Genomic DNA, 19,846 nt, shown 5'->3' with positions numbered 1-19,846 from the left:
ATACCACTTTCCTTCATAATAGGATCCATATAGATAATGAATAACAGAGGGGATAATGTACATCCTTGTCTCACACCAGGTTTAACATTAAACCATCTTACTGTAATTCCTTCAATTCTAACTGCTGACTTACAACTCAAATAAAGACTAAGTATTGCTTGATATAATGTCCCATTGACACCATATAACTGCAGTGTATTGAATAGCTTCTCTCTTGGCACCTTGTCATATGCCTTTTCCAAATCGACAAAACTTAAATACAGATCTTTGTTATATTCCCATGCTTTCTCGACTATTTGTCGTAAAGTGAAGATCTGATCCTGACAGCCTCTATTTGGCCTGAATCCAGCTTGTTCTTCACCAAGCTTTTCTTCCACAATTCTTCTCAACTGTTTCTCAAGTATACTGGCATAGATCTTGCCAGGAACACTCAGTAGGGAAATACCTCTGTAATTCTCACATTCAGTTTTATTTCACTTTTTATATATGGGTACTATGAGAGCTCTACTCCAATCATCGGGAATTCGTCCCTCTGTCCAGGCTTTCTGAACTATGCAGTGCAGCCACTGTAAGACTTTTATACCACCATACTTCAGCATTTCTGGTCGAATATCATCTACTCCTGCTGCCTTTCCACATTTCAAGCCTTTGATGGCTTTTTCTACTTCAAGTATGGATATGTATTTTTGACTGCATGCCTGGTCAGTGTTTTTTTATCACTGTGCTGTCATCACTGCTTGTTTCATTTAGCAGTTTTTCAAAGTAATTACTCCATACTTCAAGGATATCTTTTTCTCCTGTTTTCATGTCACCTTTATCATCTGTAATTCCTTTTACAGCACACTTTCCTCCATTCCTAAGCTTCTTCAACAACCTCCAGAATATTTTGCCACCTTTTTGATATTTATTTTCTATATTCTTGCCAAAGTCCTCCCATGACTTTTGTTTAGATAGTTTTACACACTGTTTAGTTTTCTTACATTTGTCTCTGTATTCTGTAAGAGTAAAAGCTGACTTATTTGCCAGGAACTTTTGATATGCTTTCTTCTTTTCCTTCACTGCCTCTTTAACTTCCTGTGTCCACCAGGGAGTTCTGATTTTTTTATCCTTGCACACAACCTCACCACATGCCTCTCTGGCAGAATCAATCAATGTTTTCTTCAGAGTTTGCCACTGAATCTCCAAGGTTTGATTCCTGTTCTCAAACTCTTTCATTTTCTTTTCAATAATCTTTCTGTATTTTAGTCTACAGTTCACATCTGAGAGCTGCTCAACTTTTATTCGCTTTAAAACTTTCTTACATGTTATTCTTTTCAATATGAAATTCAATTTTATCCTGCTCAAGACTAAATAGTGATCACTTCCAATTTCAAATCCTCTGTACACTCTGGTGTCCTGCACCAGGGAGAAGACATCACTATCAAAAATAACATAGTCAGTGAGACTTTTCTTATTCCTAGCCTCTTCTCTCCATGTGAATTTGTGCACATTTTTATGTTGGAACATGGTGTTAGTAATAACCAGTCCATGTCCTGAGCAGAAATCCAACAGATATTTGCCATTATTATTAGCTTTGCTCTTTTCTCCAAATTTTCCCAAAATATTTTTGTATGTCTCACAATCATTTCCTACTCTGCTATTTAGATCCCCAACAAAGACCAACTTTTCCTTTTTCATTGTGTCAGTTGCTTTTTCTAGAGCGTCAAAAAATTCTTCCACTTCTACCTTAGTAGAACCTTCTGTGGGACCATAGGCACAAATAAGTCTCATTGTCCAGTTCCCCATTCTCATATTTGCCCACATTACTCTACTTGAGACTAACTGCCATTCAAGAAGATTAGCCTCGTATTTTGTGTTGAATACTATGGCTACTCCTTCTTTTCCTTGATTGTCATTGACTGAATATAACATTTTGTATTTATTGCTTAGAAAGATCTCACCAGTTTTGGTCTTTTTTGTTTCAGTCACCCCTATTATGTCGATCTGGTACTTATCTAATTCCTCAGCTAGCTCCATTTCTTTGCCATTCAGGCTTCTTACATTGATAGTACCGATCTTTAACTCTGCTGTTGTTGAGTTGTGGTTTGTTTTCAGATTTGTTCCAGTAGCTGACTTTTCGCTGTTCGCCCTAGTTCCCTGGCGAAAAGTACGGGGGCCTTGTTTAACCGGGCGACGCCCCATCTGGCATGAAATTTTGTCATGTTGTACCATCATTTTTTTTTTGGTTTAACCAATAAGAATACAATTTGGTCGGCTAAATCCCAAATTGCCAGCCCATCCTCGTTCGTTCATTATCAAAGTAGATACCCAACAGGGTGCACCACGAGAAGGTGAGGATTGGACATTAGGTCATGAGCTCTGATCGGTTCTCCGCATTACTTTAAAGGCTATGTGGAAGTCTCCTCTCAGTTATACAGCTTTGACCCTTAAGCACCCCTAATGTGAATACAGATATCTTTAATGAATATCTTGCACTGCACTGCATTCCGTTTTGCATTGCATAACTATAGTTTCTCATCTGAGATGTTGGGAATTGTTGCTGTTCTAAAAAATTTTGAATTCCTTCCATACTGCTTTTTTTTTTCCTCACAGTAAAATTTAAGATACCAGTCTAAGAACTTTCTTACATAAATGTACCAATAAGTGGGGCAATAAAAATATATTTTTAATATATTGGACCTAGTCATCAAACTCTCTTTAATGTGGATTGGTAACAAGGAAATTTTCAGCCTTCACAATGATGAGAAACACTTTTCTGCATTGATATCAAACTCTCAAATTAGCTATTTTCTAATCACAAAATGTGGCGGTCTTTAGTTTGACCATCACAGTTACAAGAAAAGCAATTTTTCATGAAGCTGAGCTACGTGTCCATTAAAAGTGATATCATTTGAGGTCCACCTGTATTCATTGCAGTTAAGGTATTCCAAGTTGCAAAACCATGTTCTCATAGGATTTCTTTATACTAATAACATATACTACTAGTTTTGTAGAAGCAGCAAAAAATTAAGCATCAGTAATTCTTTAAGCAGAAGGCATTCATCACGATCATTCTCCCCATTTTCATCGTCATTGTGAATTTCCTGAACACTCAAGGGGTGTTTAAGCCACTATGATAGCACTACTTGATTAAGTTAATTATTCTTAATTTCCTATCAACAGTTTTCCTTCACAGATTAGTTCTGTTACTTATATTCTGTCAGTGCAGTTAGCTGAGTGGCTATGCGCATCGTAACCATATGCCTGGGAAAGGAGTGTCCTGGGTTCGATTCCCATCGCTGATGTGAGGAACTCAAGGATCTTTCTCAAACATAGCCAAGTTAGCCGGTCTTAGGCATGAATGGCAGGGTTTTTCTCCCTAGTTTATCTGGGGCTTTTCCTGCTGCAAGCAGGAAAACCGGCCCTGCAAACACACACATCTACAGACATACGACACACTGGTGTAAAATCTCTTGTGGTGAAAAATAGAATTATTTTTCACCTATACCGATTTTACATAGGCTATAAATTTAGTACTATAATGTTAGAATAACTGAATGTAGAACCGCAAGCAAGTGTAACTAAAAAGATTAGACAGGATTAGGCTAGTAAACTGAAGGTCAACATCAGTCTCAAAGGTCACCGGATTATATGTGTTTTGCTGCCAAAACCTAACGTAAGCATGGGTGACTTAAGGGCACTTTCAGTAAATCCGATAAATCTCTCTCTCTCATTTTTTTGTTCCTGTGGCAAGCATTTCGAGGAGGGGAAGAGTCGGGGTCACGCGAGCAGTAGTTCGGGAGATCATGGGGAGTTCGCTGGCAGTATTATAAGATATCCTTCCGTGAAATTCTTCAATGGATGTACCGATCCACGCTTGCTTATTTATAGGGAGGTCTGGGAATCATTCAACTGCCTACCAATACCCATAGAAGGCATGCCTTCATGGGATTTAAGCTTATAGTCTACCACTTGATCTTGTGTTGCTTTTGTGCATTTTAGAATTCTTATACTTTATTCCTGATGATGCCTCTGCAACAGAATCAAAATATTGCAGCCATTAAATGATTTAATTCATTCTTAGTGCTGTTTAATGGTTCTTGAGTTTTAAGAAATCAGATGTTAGATTACCTCATTTTGAACAGGTATTTTTCTTTTTGCTCTAGGTCTTAATACTAATGTTATTTATCCAAATGGCATTTCATGCACTCTACCAGAATCTCTTCAACAAAAGATGATAAATACTATTCCAGGTCTTCAAAATGCTGTAATGATAAGGCCAGGTATGTATGGAAATATTAATTAACTTAACGAAAGGACATTTTTAGACATTTTTATGCCCACACATAGTACTAATATGCTATAGGTGTTTTTTGAGTTTCACTAAAAAAGTGAATACTTTGTTAGTAAATGTGTTCAAGGAGAAGATATAGGTATTGCATGAATAATGGTTAGTGCAAGCCTCCAACAATAGTAATAACAGTAATAATAATAGGTAGTGCAGCTGCCCATGTTTGGATTTAATAAATATTAAAAAAAGTTAAGGGATTTTTCTTTTTAATGACTTGAAAAGTCCTATAAATGTCCTAAAGACACAACAAGTCTTTCCAAAGACTGTGTTATACACAAAGCTTTCTCTTACTGCAACAGAAAGCATCAAGTTCGAACAAGATGTAACATATGAGAGACAGCATCAAGGATGCGTGAGAACTGTTTAGTGCTACAAGCAATTATTTTTAAGGTTTTGTGAGCTTTGTTGGGGGGGGACATCACTAGAGAGCAGTAATGGGCTGAAGTACATATATAATAAGTATGTACTTTTGTCCATTACTGAAGTGCATACTTAATGAATAATATGTAAAAATGATCCAGATTACTAGCAAAAATCATTAAGAGTAACATTATATAAACCTTTTGCTTCAGTGTGAAGACTCCTTGCATTTTCAAAAATATTCTGAAGAACTTTGTAGGATATGTTGTAGATGATTTATACTGCTAAACTACTCATCATTTAATGTCCATTTAGCCCTCTGGAACAAGATACAGAAACAAACAGTTGCTGAGAATTTGAGAAATGTCAAAATTTACTTCTCATCCTTTTCCATATTTAGTATGAATAGGAATTATATGCATGCGACAGCATTCCATTGAGGTCTCAATTGCGAGTTCTTGATTCCAGCACTCAAAAGCCATACTACTGTGGTGATGTACAGACAAATATACTTATCTGTGATGATAGCTACTGACCAATTTTTTTATTTAATAAAAAATAAATTTCTAAACAAAATCTGTTTTAAGTTAAGAAAACACAGAAGAACATGCATAATATAAAGAGCTATTCTGGTTACAAACATTAATGCAACAAATTATATATTCCAAAAAATCATATAAAAAGGTTTTTTGCAAGTAGGATTTTGCATAATATGTCTGGTGATGTGACTTAACATTCTGGACTTGATGTAGCTAGCACAGTACATAACTCATTTAATAATACTTTAAATAGCAGCTTAACTCATGCAAAGGAAACTAGAATTTATTATCAACTCCTGTATATTTTGCCCACTGTAACATGAGCATCTTCATTCAGGAAGACAGAAAAAGAATTGGTTATAACATTCAATACTATTAAAGTTCCAAGGAACAAGGCCAAGCGTCACTATATAATTCAAAAAATAAAAATAAATAAAATAATAACAAATAAAGCATTTCTGAGAAATTTAGGATGATTATTTTCCAACACTTGAAGATAGCCATGCAGTTTGTTCGATTAAGGTTAGGACAATGACATAGTGTTTTACACGTTTCAAGGATCTGTGATCTCCAGTCTTTGATCAAGTGTTTTATTTCTAACCCAGCTCTCAGATCCATAAGTTAAAATTGGTTAGAATACCAATAAACCTAATTTAGTGTTTTGAATAATTTCTTTCTTATTCCATAAAAATTTATTCAGTTGACTTCCTACCATACCAGCTGTATTTAATTCTGTTGTCTATTTCCATATTTAATTTATCATCTTCACTAAAAATTGTGCCTAAATAGTTGAAATATTTTACTTGTTCTATAGGTTCACCATTCAGGATATACAGTTGACGTTTTCAATGTTTCTGCCTATTTTTATTGTCTTTGACCTGTTATTGCTCTCCTTCATACCAAATCTATTATAACAGTTATTCAATTTAGTCAGGAAATCCTGCAGTCTTGTACCGGATTTATTTAGAAGTATAACATCATCCGCATAAAGTAAAGAGCTGAGATTAACATCTCTAGTTTTGATATCAGGTTTAACGCTACTTTCCTTCATAATGTGTTCCATATAGATAATGAATAACAGAGGTGATAATGTACATCCTTGTCTGACACCAGATTTAACATTAAACCATCTTCCTGTACTTTTCAATTCTAACTGCTGACTTACTTACAGCTCAAATAAAGATTAAGTATTGCTTGATATAATGCCCCCATTGACATCGTACAACTGTAGTGTTTTGAAGTGCTTTCCTCTTGGCACCTTGTCATATGCCTTTTCCAGATCATCAAAACTTAAATACAAATCCTTGTTATATTTCCAAGATTTCTCGAATATTTTTCTTAAAGTGAAAATCTGATCCTGACAACCTCTGTTTGGCTTGAATCCAGCTTATTCTTCACTAAGCTTAACTTCTGCAATTATTCTTAGTGATTTTTCAAGTATACTTGCACAAATTTTAACGGGAACACTCAGTAGGAAAATACCTCTGTAATTCTCACATTCAGTTTTATTCCCCCCCCCCTTTTTTTTTTCCTTTTTTTTTTTATTGATGGGTACTATGAGAGCTCTGCTCCACTCATCTGGAATTCGACCCTAAGACAAGGCCTTCTGAATTATGCAGTGAAGCCACTGTAAAACTTTTATACCTCCATATTTGACATTTCTGGAAAAATTTGATCTACTCCACCTACCTTTCTACATATCAGGTTCTTGATGACTTTACTTCAAGAAGTATGGATATGTATAATCCATATATTTCATCACTATCATGAGAGTTTTCTGCTATCATGCTGACAATGCTTGTTTCATTTAGCAATCTTGCGAAGTAATTACTGAAGATAAAGATATTCAGAATATCTTTATCTTCAGTTATCATGTCACCTTTATCATCTCTGATTCCTTTTAGTACTTTTTTCTCCATTTCTAAGCTTTTTCAATAGCTTCCAGAATATTTTGCCACCTTCCTGATATTTAATTTCTATGTTTTTACCAATAAGTCTTGTTTAGCTAGTTTTACTCAGTGCTTTGCTGTCTTACATTTTTCTCTGTTCTCTAAGAGTAAGCTGACTTACTTGCCAGGAACTTTCAATATACTTTCTTCTTTTCCTTTACTGCCTCTTTAACTTCCCGAGTTCACCATTGAGTTCTGATTTTTCTATCCCTACAGACAACCTCACCACATGCCTCTCTAGCTAAATCATTCAATCAGTGTTTTCTTCAGAATTTTCCACTGAATCTCCAAACAAGAACCAAGGTTTGGTTCTTGTTTTCAAACTCTTTCATTTTTTCTTCAATGATGTTTCAGTCTACAGTTCATCTCTGAAAGCTGCTCGGTATTGATTCATTTTAAAAAACTTTTGTACACACTCTTGTTTTCAATATGAAATTCAGTTTTATCCTGCTAAAAACTAAATAGTTGTTACTTCCTATTTATATACTCTTATATCCTGAACCAGTGGGAAAACATCACTCAACTGTAACATAGTAAATGAGACTTTTCTTATTTCTTGCATGTGAATTTGTGCAATTTTTTATGTTGGAACATGGTATTAGTAATAACTAATCCATGTCCTGAACAGAAATCCATCAGGCATTTACCGTTATTATTAGCTTTGCGGTTTTCTTCAAATTTTTCCAAAAACATTTCTATATGTGTGGTAATCATTTCCTGCTCTGCTGTTTAGATCTCCAACAATGACCAACTTTTCCTTTTTCATTGAGCCAGCTGCTTTCTCTAATGCCTCAAAAAATTCCCGCATTTCTTCCTTGGTAGAACCTTCTGTGGGACCATAAGCACAAATAAGTCTCATTGTCCAGTTCTCCCATTTTGATATTAGCCCACATCACTCTACATGATATTGCCTGCCATTCAAGAAGGTTATCCTCATATTTAGTGTTGAATACTATAGCTATTGTTGAATACTAGTGTTGAATACTATACCTTGAATCACCTAAGAAATATTACTGCTTTGTGATCATCAGAGAAAATTACAACCAATTCAGCATATTGGAAACAACAGTGAACAGTAATTACTTGAATAGACAGATTAAAAAGGGAGATAAAGCTTGAATAACAAGTGGTTATCCATAAAATGCAAAGAAATTTGTATAATCTTCATAAGAATAACTATAGGACATCATACCAAATAGTTAAGAAATTAAGAAAGCCTTTTGTTCATAAGAGCTGGATAATTGAGGATGAGAATTGAATACATATCATTGATCAAGAAAAAAAATATTAAATAGATGGTATGATTATTGAAGTATGATGATAGCTTGGACCAACAAAACGTAGTGGGAATTGTCCCAACAATAACAGAGAACAGTCATTATCCTATACTTAAGAAGTAAAAAGAGTTTTTTGAAGATAAAAAACAGCAGGATTGACAATATTCCATCAGAACTACTTAAATAAAGAGGAGAACCTATTGTTTGTACATTCGACAAAATTGCCAACAGGTGGAACACTGAGATCTGGCCAAATGATTAACACACAGTTATATCCATTCCAAAAAAAAAAGGAAACAGATAAACGTGCAATAATTTTAGGACAGTTAACCTCATCAGCCATCCAAGAAAAGTATTTTAAGAAATCTTACTCTACCATATTGAAGCAAAAATGAAATCCAATTTTTCAGAATTCCAGACTGCATTTATAAAGAACGGGAGTACAATTGATCATATATTTACACGCAGGAAATCACAACAAAGTTAGCTCATACTCTTAAAAAAAATGGCTAAATCATAAATACTGCAAAATCAAAAATAATGACAAATATCTCTACTTTTGAACAAGAAAGAAGTGCTATGGCAGAAACTGAAAAATTCTTACTTGAGGATACACAACCATAGAAGAAGTTTAGTTTAAATATCTAGACAATATTTTTAATAAAGATGGCAAATCAAGGCAGGATATTAGAACAAAAATTGTAAAAGCAACAACAAAAACACTCCAAAAAATAAAACCACTGTGGACAGATAACAAGCTTTCAATTACAAACAGATTATACCTTATTGGCACACTAGTTAATTCAGTACTTCTATAGCGAAGTGAAACTTGGACCTCCTAAAAGAAGATGAAAAGAGGTTGCTTGCATTTGAAATGAGGTGATATAGATAATTCCTAAAGATACCATTCAGGCAATGACAATCAAGGAAAAGAAGGAGTAGCCATAGTATTCAACACAAAATATGAGGCTAATCTTCTTGAATGGCAGACAGTCTCAAGTAGAGTGATTTGAGCAAACATGAGAATGGGGAACTAGACAATGAGAGTTACTTGTGCCTATGGTCCCACAGAAAGTTCTACTAAGATAGAAGTGGAGGAATTTTTTTGATGCTTTAGAAAAAGCAATTGACACAATGAAAAATGAAAATTGGTCCTTGTTGGGGATCTAAATAGCAGAGTAGGAAATGATTGTGAGACATACAAAAATATTTAGGGAAAATTTGGAGAAAAGAGCAAAGCTAATAATAATGGCAAACACCTGTTGGATTTCTGCTCAGGACATGGACTGGTTATTACTAACACCATGTTCCAACATAAAAATGTGCACAAATTCACATGGAGAGAAGAGGCAAGGAATAAGAAAAGTCTCATTGACTATGTTATTGTTGATAGTGATGTTTTCTCCCTGGTGCAGGACACCACAGTGTACAGAGGATTTGAAATTGGAAGTGATTACTATTTAGTCTTGAGCAGGATAAAACTGAATTTCGTATTGAAAAGAATAACATGTAAGAAAGTTTTAAAGCGAATAAAAGTTCAGGAGCTCTCAGATGTGAACTGTAGACTAAAATACACTAAGATTATTGAAGAAAAAATGAAAGAGTTTGAGAACAGGAATCAAACCTTGGAGATTCAGTGGCAAACTCTGAAGAAAACATTGATTGATTCTGCCAGAGAGGCATGTGGTGAGGTTGTGTGCAAGGATAAAAAAATCAGAACTCTCTGGTGGACACAGGAAGTTAAAGAGGCAGTGAAGGAAAAGAAGAAAGCATATCAAAAGTTCCTGGCAAATAAGTGAGCTTTTGCTCTTACAGAATACAGAGACAAATGTAAGAAAGCTAAACAGTGTGTAAAACTAGCTAAATAAAAGTCATGGGAGGACTTTGGCAAGAATATAGAAAATAAATATCAAGAAGGTGGCAAAATATTCTGGAGGTTTTTGAAGACGCTTAGGAATGGAGGAAAGAGTGCTGTAAAAGTAGTTAGAGATGATAAAGGTGACATGAAAACAGGAGAAAAAGATATCCTTGAAGTATGGAGTAATTACTTTGAAAAACTGCTAAATGAAACAAGCAGTGATGACAGCATAGTGATAAAAAAAACACTGACCAGGCATGCAGTCAAGAATACATATCCATACTTGAAGTAGAAAATGTTCAAAATACCAAGCAATTTTAAACCTGTTTTACTCCATTTACCAAGTAAGCAAACAGACAAACAAGTCAAGTTTGTCTTAACCATGTTTAGACACGGGAAAATCAGTTTGGATAACCCAGGTTAATATTAATAATATATATATAAATGTATACATATATTATTTTGAATTAGGGTGCATTTTTGTGTGTGTGGGGGATAAACTTATGTGGCAACTGGGGCAGGGTTAACGGGGAATGGAACCGTTTCGGTTGTGTGACTGTCCTCGGAACTTTGTCGGAAAAAAACATGAGTTTCTTCTGACACTTAAGCCTTAGCACAAAACAGTACATCTGATTTGATCATATCAGCAGACCTAATGACCTCCCAATACAAGTTCTTGAAGAAATTATTCCAGGAACTCGAAAAGAGATCAGACCTACAACAAACTGATAGACAATATAAAAAATTTGACAGGTGCTTCATTTATAAAACTGAAAGCTAAGTGCCAATCAAGGACTGAGTGGAAGATTTGTGTGAGGAATATTTCCTGATATCTACTTGGTGGTCCAATTATGAACTATGGGAATAAGAAGATTTGTTCAGAAGTCCCTTTAAGGTAGGGCATGGAAATCCTCTTCACGTCAGATTGTAGTCTAGCTAAAAGATGATAATTATCAATTATTTTCTGAATGGTGGTTAGACAATTATGTGATTTGTATTTTATTTAATTCTTCTGATAGGAATAAGTCCAAATAACAAATTGTACATGCAATGTGTACAAGACTTTTGATAATATCTGTGTGTGTGTGTGCAAAAGCTGTTGATTTGATTTTTATAGCACAAAGACATCAGAGGTTGTACTGTGCTTGCTAGGGCACAGGTTCTTCTTCTTCTCTCTTCCATCATCTATGTGGATGATGATGATGAGGCCGAGTGAACTTTTTCCACTTCTGTCTGTCCTGGGAGAGTCAGAACAATTCTGTCCAGTTTGGTGTCGCTTGTTGTGATTTGGTTTTCAGGGCCTTTTTTATTTTGTCTATCCATCTAATTCTGGGCCATCCTTTGGATCTTTTACCTTCCATCATTGTATTCAGGGCTTTAGATGGTAGTCTTTCTGTTCTCATTCTGGTCACATGGCCAAACCATTGTAGTCTTCTTTCTTGGATTTTGTCTATTATTGTTATTTCTTGTTTTAGTCGTTTCCTTATGTCTTCTTTTCTTAGTCGATCCAGCAGAGATACTCCAAGTAATCTTCTTAGCCAACCCATTTCAGTAACTAATAATTTTTTCTCTTCAGCCTTTTTGAGATTCCAGCATTCACTTCCATAAAGAAGTATTAGGAGGACCATTGTTTCATAGATTCTTACTTTTGTTACTTGTTTGATATCTCTTGACTTCCATATTTTATTAAGTCGTCCAAAAGTTTGGGATGCTTGACTGATTTGTCTGTTTATATCTTTTATAATTTCACCATTGTACTCAATAACTCCTCCAAGATAGGTGAAGTTTTCTCCTGCTCTAGATTCTTACTATCAATTTCAATTTTCAGATTAGTGCTTCTTTTTCCTATTTGCATAATTTTTATTTTGTCTATATTTATGTTTAATCCAGATTTTATACACTCCTCTTTTATTTTATCAGAAATTCGCTGTAAATTTTTCTTCTGTGCTTGCAAGTAATGCAATGTCGTCTGCAAATTTTAAATTTGTCACATATTTCCCATATATTTTGATTCCGGAGTCTTCATTGTTTAAGGTTGCTTATTGGTTGCTTCTTCCAGTTTAAGATTGAACAGGTCTGGTGACAGATTGCATCCCTGTCTTACTACGCTCTCTGTGTGGAACCAGTTGGTAAAGGTGTCCTCCATTCGTACTGCACTTTTAGATTTCTCATATAGATTCTTTATTATTCTTATGGTTTTGTTGGGAATTCCAAATTCTTCCATAGTTCTCCATAGTTCTCTTCTATGGATTGAATCAAATGTCTGATGAAAGTTTATGAAATTTATGTAGCAACTTTGGTTGTACTCTAGTGTCTTTTCTGTTAGCTGTCTTAAGGTGAATAGTTGATCAATTGTGCTTCGCCATGGTCTGAAACCGGCTTGTTCTTTTCCTAATGCCCATTCTATATATGGCTTAATTTGTTTTTGGAGTACTTTTGTAAAAACCTTACTTGAAATACTGAGGAGGCTAATGCCTCTGTAATATTGCATTCTGTTTTATCTCCTTTTTTGTATATATTAAATCAATCAGTAGGCACTGCTTCGTTTTTGTAGATCCTTTCAAATAATGTTTTTTAATGGTTCCAAAAGTTGTTCCTTTCCTGCCTTTAAGAATTCTGCATGTATTTGATCAATGCCAGGTGCTTTCCTAGAGTTTTGAGTTTTTCTATGCTGTGTGCTATTATTTCTTTGGTAAAGATATTTGTTTCCTCTTCCATTTCAGTGGCTGGAATCATAATATCCTGGGAGCTGTTTTTATTATATAAATCTTTGAAGTATTCTTCCCATCTGGCCATTCTTTTTGTTTTACTTTCAATTAGTTGTCCCTCTTTGTTTTTGATCATTATAATTTTTGTTGTCCGTGTCTTACTAATTTGGTCTATTTGTTTATATAATCCATGAAGGCTATTTTCTTTTGATAACTTTTCTGCCATTTTGCATTTTTCTTCTAACCAGTTATTCTAGTCTCTTTTAACTAGTTTTCTAATTTCTCTGGTTAATCTATTATATTCATTTCTGTTATAATTCTGTTTTAGCTTCATGCTTTTCCTTTGATTGTTTAACCTTTTTACTTCATTCGAGATCCAATCCTTTTTACTTTCTCTTTCTGTGTAACCTATTGTTTTTTCTGCTGAATTTAATATTATTTCCTTTAATTTGCACCAGTGTTCTTCGATGTTTATATTCTGTTTTGGTAGTTCCTTCAGGTTTTTATCTAGTTCAAGTTGATATTTTCTTAGAATATTGTTGTCTTGTAGTTTTTTTACATTCAGTCTCCTTTTGACTCTAAAAGTGCTTCCAGATTTTAACTTTATTCTTAGGTTTGCTAATACTAGCTTATGGTCTGATCCACAATCTGCAGTTTAGGATACTTGATTTCCATCTTTGGTTTACAATAATATAGTCTATCATATTCTTGGTTTGTCTGTCTGGTGATATTTTAAATCTTGTTTTAATTATCCTAGGTGAGATAGGATTGTAGGACAATAAAGAGTTTTGAGCCTTTGGTTTTAATATAAGTGCTACTCCTTCTTGGTGTTTATTGTCCTCCTGCTTGAAGTTAAGATTTTGTACTGTCCATGGTGAAATTCTCCTTTTCCAGTCCATCTGGTTTTGCATAGTTCAATCACTTCCCATCGGTAGTTGTCTAATTCATGCAGTGGTATTTCCAATGCTCCTTCCTGGTGAAGAGTTCTTACATTCCATGTTCCTATGCTTGTTATGTTTTTCCTGTCTATTAGGTGATGTTTTGTTCCAATAGCATATTTTTCGCTTTCACTATCTTGATTCCCTAATACTGGGCGCAACCCTTGTTTGACCAGGCGACGGTCAAGCTGGCATGTATCTTTAGGTTAGTTAGAGTTCATTCGGTTTCAATGGTTAAGTTTTTGTCAAGTGTCAACCACCACTCTTTGACCTGAATTCAGCCACTTTTTTTTTAGTAGATAGTGGAAAGTACAGTTTGAGAGGAAAGAGTCACCCCCTTGCCCTCGAGTTGCTCTAATAGCACTGGGGGGAAGGAGTAAGAAGTAAGAGAAAGCAGCAGGAAAGAAGAGTAGAAGACCAGTCTCCAGATATGATATACCAATTTATATATTTTATGAAGTAAGATCAGGTCTATCTTGGGTATCTCAGGTTTGCCATGCCTGTACTCACCAATGTGACCCCCCTGGGGACAGGCTGCAGCAGTACATATGGTAAACAGTCAGTAGGACAATCACAAACATCCATGCCCTTGGTGGGATCTGAATCCACAGCCTCTTGGCTGGAGAACACACTAACCACTTGGCCAACCAGGCCGGCAAAGGATGATATGAAACTGGATGTATATATATATACCTTCTTGTGAAGGAAGGTTTCATTTGGCCCATATTTCCAGCCTATTCATTTTATAAGTGCTCTATATCAGTAGAATCCCTTATTGCATTGCCTCAGCAAATGAATTAAATATCCCCTGTTAGGTCCATTCCAATATCATTGGAATCAGATCAAATAACAGTGGTCTAAGGGCTGATTCCCTGAGGTAAACCACTGTGTGTGTGTGTACCTCAGGTTGTACCTTTTTCTGTTACCTGTCCATCAGCCACCCACTTATCCAATTCAATAGTTTTTTTATTCCAATCCCATATTTTCCAGTTTATGCAACAACCTTTCATGTGGCATCCTGTCAAATGCCTTAGCAATGTCCAACATTGTCGTAGTGTATCCATTCCCTTTATCCAACTCATCTGTAACATTATTATAAAATATGAGTAAATTACTAAAACACGACCTCTCTTTAGTAAATCCATGCTGCTCTTTGCAGAGTGTGGTTGTCTGTCAAGCCATTTCTCTGAGTTCTTACCCACTTCTAAAAAATCTTCACCACCACTCTAGAAATACCGAAAGGTTTGATAGTTAGATACATTAGTTTTTGTACTACCTTTATACGACAGAGCTGTCGTTATTCTTTCCATTCCTTGATGAATTTTCCTATGCTGAGACTCAAGTTACACAAACATATCAAGGACCTAGCCATTTCAGATGAGCATTCCTTTAGCATATATGCTGATATTCCATCTGTACCTATTGCCAAATTCTCCTCCATGTTATGCAACAGTTCTTGAACCTCAATTTCACACATATCTGTCTCTTTGTTTGATGTAATGACAGCACTCTGTGTCATGTTTCATACATCTGGTTGATAGATCTTAGCCAGGTGAGCATACATTATTTCAATAGTCTCATCAGCTTCTTCCACATTCACTCTTTCTTTTATTTGCAGTATAATGATAAAATTCTTGCCTGTAACTTGCACAATCACTTTCTTTTCATCCTCCAATTTAGCTTTCCATACAATACTCCTGATTTTTCTGGTCTGTGCTTTATACATTTCATGATACCTCTCACTCTTATTCTTACAATATTCCTTTCACATCATCTTCTTCTTATGGATCTCTTGCTTAATAAGGTTGCACATCCACTTCACTTCCACCCTACTTGTTCTTCAAACTTCTAGCAACACGTTCAGCTACTACCTCATTTAAGCAACTTTTTAAAGCTCTCTATGCCTTCCCATTCAGTACCTGATACCATGAGACCAAATATAGTATTCTCCTTAATTTGTCATAATTTCCAGCTTTGTACTTCAGCATGTAACTTTCCTAATGGAACATCCATATAGTTAGCTGCTTCCCAGCATAGTATGACATAATCACTGTCACCCACTGGTGGGAAAACAGTCACATTCTTAACTGAGATCTCCTTTTGATGTTATGATCAAATCTAACACTCTTTAACTCCAAGTTTTCTCTCTCATTCTGCTAGAAAGTTATTTCACAACAGCTCAGTAAATTTTCCTTTATTCTTATCATGAGATTTCTCTACTACTCAGTCAATGCTCAAATAATTTAAGTCATCCATAATCAGGGTTATTGGTGCTGCATTTCATCATCACCAGCAGCTAAACCACCAGATCTACAACAGCAGCCAACCATATATTTCATCTTGTTAATCTTCACTTCACAGTAGCCGGGAACTCGCTGCTAATTGGGATGTTATTACTCTTTATTGCTTTCATGCATTTCTATCCTAACTGACTAACATCATCAGATATCATTAGTAGTACCCCCTCCTTTCTTATCTTGTCTGTCCTTCCTGAGTATACTTTTGCTTTACTTTCAGTTACCACATCTGATTCTGATAGCCAAGTTTCACTAATATTGTTACATCGTTTGCCTTTTCTTATAATCTTCTTTCGTTATAAATTTGCCTCTCTACGATAACTACAAGACTCTTCCAAGAATTTTCTGACTTTAATATCTATATCACTTCTTATGTACTCACTCTACGAGGAGGGCAAATTCTATATCTCTGGCCGATTCCTAGATTACTCATGTGTTTACCCTAACTATTAAAGGTTATTCCTTAATTCAGAACGAATCCTTTAAATTTCTATCTGGGGCTGTCTCCTTTTCAGATATTTACAAATTTATTTTTTATGCTGCGGCAATCAATATCTTAGGATAGAGGGGACTCTTATTCAGGGAGACCTTCTCAGATTTTGATGCACAATTATGTTAAACTCATTAACTAAACACTCTACTATGGCTATGTGAATTCTAGTTTGCAGTCGTAACCTCTATAACAACAAAATATACTTTTCTTTCAATCCCACTCCCATGGTTCAGATTAATGAGTGGTAGTTTTAATTCATATCATAGGCAAAGCTCAGGTATAAAAAGACAAAACATATTTATTGGAATCTTAAGACACATACAACTAGACATATCTCACATTCAGTTAGTTCAATGTCATGCTAAATCAAACTATATCAAACAATTAAGCACTCTAGTACATGAACAATAAATCCTTCTCTTGAAATAAACATTAAACACACACACACACACACAATATACACACTATATACTTCTAATCAGTATTCTATTATGTTAGTCTCTCACATTAAACTTGTTATAATCATCTATAATCATCCAGACAATTTGTCTTATGGAAATTAGCTACTGCTAAATAGGCATTTAAAGTTCTCTAATACTGTCCATATTCAATCATTACATTACAATTTTCTTTCCTCTTAACTAACTGGATAATATACAACAAATTTCTGTACATTACTATCTCTTTGCAAAGTTACCAGGTTCGTCCATTCTGTTCACAGCTTTGCCTAATACAGCTCAAATCCTTCCTTTGGCTTTCGCCCACTTGGTCACTTATGGCCGTTTGGAAAAGCCAGTCTCACGATCTGGCCTTTCCAAACGGCTGGTGATATGCCCGCTCTGATCTCGCACCTTTGCCATTGCCGGATCTTTGGTCGCGGTCAGCTATTCTGCTCTGAAGAGATAGCTAGCCAGGACTCTGCAACTACGGGTACCGACACATAACATCCAAGGGCGATCCGGAATCCATCAGGAGGCGAGAGAGAGAGAGATCCAACGTCCAAGAAATCAGGAACCAGGAACACAGAAAAAAGCCCTGAGAAAGGGGAGCAAACCCCTTTTATTGTGCATCCTTGGTGCCCTCTCTCTACTACATTCTTCTGCACGGCACATCCTCTCGCCTAGCGTCTTCCGGGAAAAACGAACGAGCATCGCTTTCCTTGTAAATGCCTTTGCCTCAAGCCACACGTTCAACTGGACAGTTCGCACGCGACCTTTGGACTCTTGTTTACATCTTATCATGCCACTCACATTACACAGAATATTCTCTTTTAATTACATTTTTCGCACTAAATTCTTTACATGATTTTGGATAGACAAGATTATTTTTATAACTTTACATTAAAGTATTTACAGCCTTACTTACAGTTAATATATATAATTTCTTTCTTGCTCAAGTACAAGTTTTCTCCTTGTAGACTTTTAGACTTGTTAGATCTTGAATGAATAGTTTCTTTTAAAAGTTCTCTACTTTTTCACTTACTTTCATTTGCAGTCTGATTGACCATGTTGAGCATTTTTGTCTTTTCCATCCCCTGACACACTGAAAAAAGTGTACATTTCCACCCCTCCACCAGATTCATAATCATGCTCAATGACATTCGTATCATTGTCAGATTTGCTATGCTATATAGATGAATTTAAACACAACATATTTAAAATTTAGATGAATAAAAATAAATTTTCATTCTATGCTATATAGATGAATTTAAACACAACATACTGACCACTGAATTAGAAACCTTTGCGCAGATGTACGTTAATGTCACTTTCACAGCATATATGCAAAATACTTGGCTACATGCATCATCACCTGTACTAGGCAACTATTTAAGAATGCTGCCAGTCAGTAATTATCAGTAGTGTTAATCATGATGGGAAAAACAAAGAATCTTTCAGAGTTTGATAAAAGGCTTACGGGTGCCCATCGCTGGAGCCACGATTTTTAAAATAGCAGAGCTGACTCTGTTCTCAAAAGGTGAGGTGAGATACCCTGGGTGTTTAATCAGTGGAAAAATAACCCACATTGTTTGTCTAAGAGACATAACTGTGGTCCTAAGACAGTCTGTCAGGAATGAGATCACATGGCATCATCTGAGAAGGCTTGTACAGACAAATAGAACTTCTTGTGTGCAGCAGTTGACTGAAGCATTTAATGAAGGCTGTTTCTGCCCCATATCTCACTGAACTATGCACACAGGGAATTGAAGAGGATTGTATTGACAGTTACATGTCTATACAGAAACCACTGATTTCTATGAAGTTGCTAATTCAGTGGCTAGTATGTGTACCATTCTTCCCATGATGATCTAGTTTCCATAACTTTCTCTCTAATCCAGATCAGCATTTTTGTGACATCTCAAGACAAAACTGACTTTCTTGCCCTACTCTTCTCTTCCAACTCCAGAAAAGATAACCAAGGCAGATTTTCTCCAACTATTTAAACTAGCTGGCCTGGTTGGCCTAGTGGTTAGCATATGCTCTCTAGTCAAAAGGCTGCGAGTTTAAATCCTGCCATGGGCATGGATGTTTGTGATTGTCTGTATAAAAAAAAAAAAAAAAAATTACTAGTGGTGGTGTTGGACAGTAGGTGGCATTGGTGTAGATGCAGTTGGTGGATGAGGTTGAGTGGTGGAGACGGATAGTTGTAGAGTAGGTGCCCTCCCTCAATGAGTCTTGGACTCCCTGGAGGTGTCAAATAATAATAATAATTCCAGGAACAACATCAGAAGTATCCTGAACAACCTAGACTAGATACCAAAAAAAGGTTTCTGGTCATGATGATAGCTGCAATTGTGAACAGAATGCTTATCCTTTGTCATTACTGCACCCTATTATATTCATCTTGCATCCACTCCTACAGCATGGAAGAAAGTCCATGTTCAGCCCATTAAAAGAGAGAGAGAGAGAGAGAGAGAGAGAGAGATAAATAAATGTCTGCCATTAAACTGTTGATATATTGCTCTCCACTTGGCACTGACTACTCACGGCCTTCATCATTACCCAGAGAACTGCCAGCTAATCATTGGCAACCAGTGTGGATTTTGCCACTCAAGATCCACAGCAGATCTTATTTATACCATCCACTTCTGGATATG

General features: G+C 35.6%; 1 protein-coding gene across 1 annotated transcript in view; it reads left to right on the top strand.

The window, feature by feature from the left end:
- LOC150107790 (5-taurinomethyluridine-[tRNA] synthase subunit MTO1, mitochondrial) overlaps nt 1–19,846 on the top strand; it is a 309,050-nt gene that overhangs the window by 148,218 nt on the left and 140,986 nt on the right. The window contains exon 10 of the mRNA XM_090391541.1: nt 4,146–4,262. Within this exon, the coding sequence (XP_090247667.1) occupies nt 4,146–4,262 (117 nt within the window). The remainder of the gene's footprint in view (nt 1–4,145; nt 4,263–19,846) is intronic.

This window comes from Typopeltis vanoorti, chromosome 4, assembly GCF_054136105.1.
Source record: "Typopeltis vanoorti isolate ZY-2024b chromosome 4, IOZ_Tvanoo_1.0, whole genome shotgun sequence".
NCBI lineage: Eukaryota > Metazoa > Arthropoda > Arachnida > Uropygi > Thelyphonidae > Typopeltis > Typopeltis vanoorti.
This window is presented reverse-complemented; position numbering and strand designations above follow the sequence as displayed.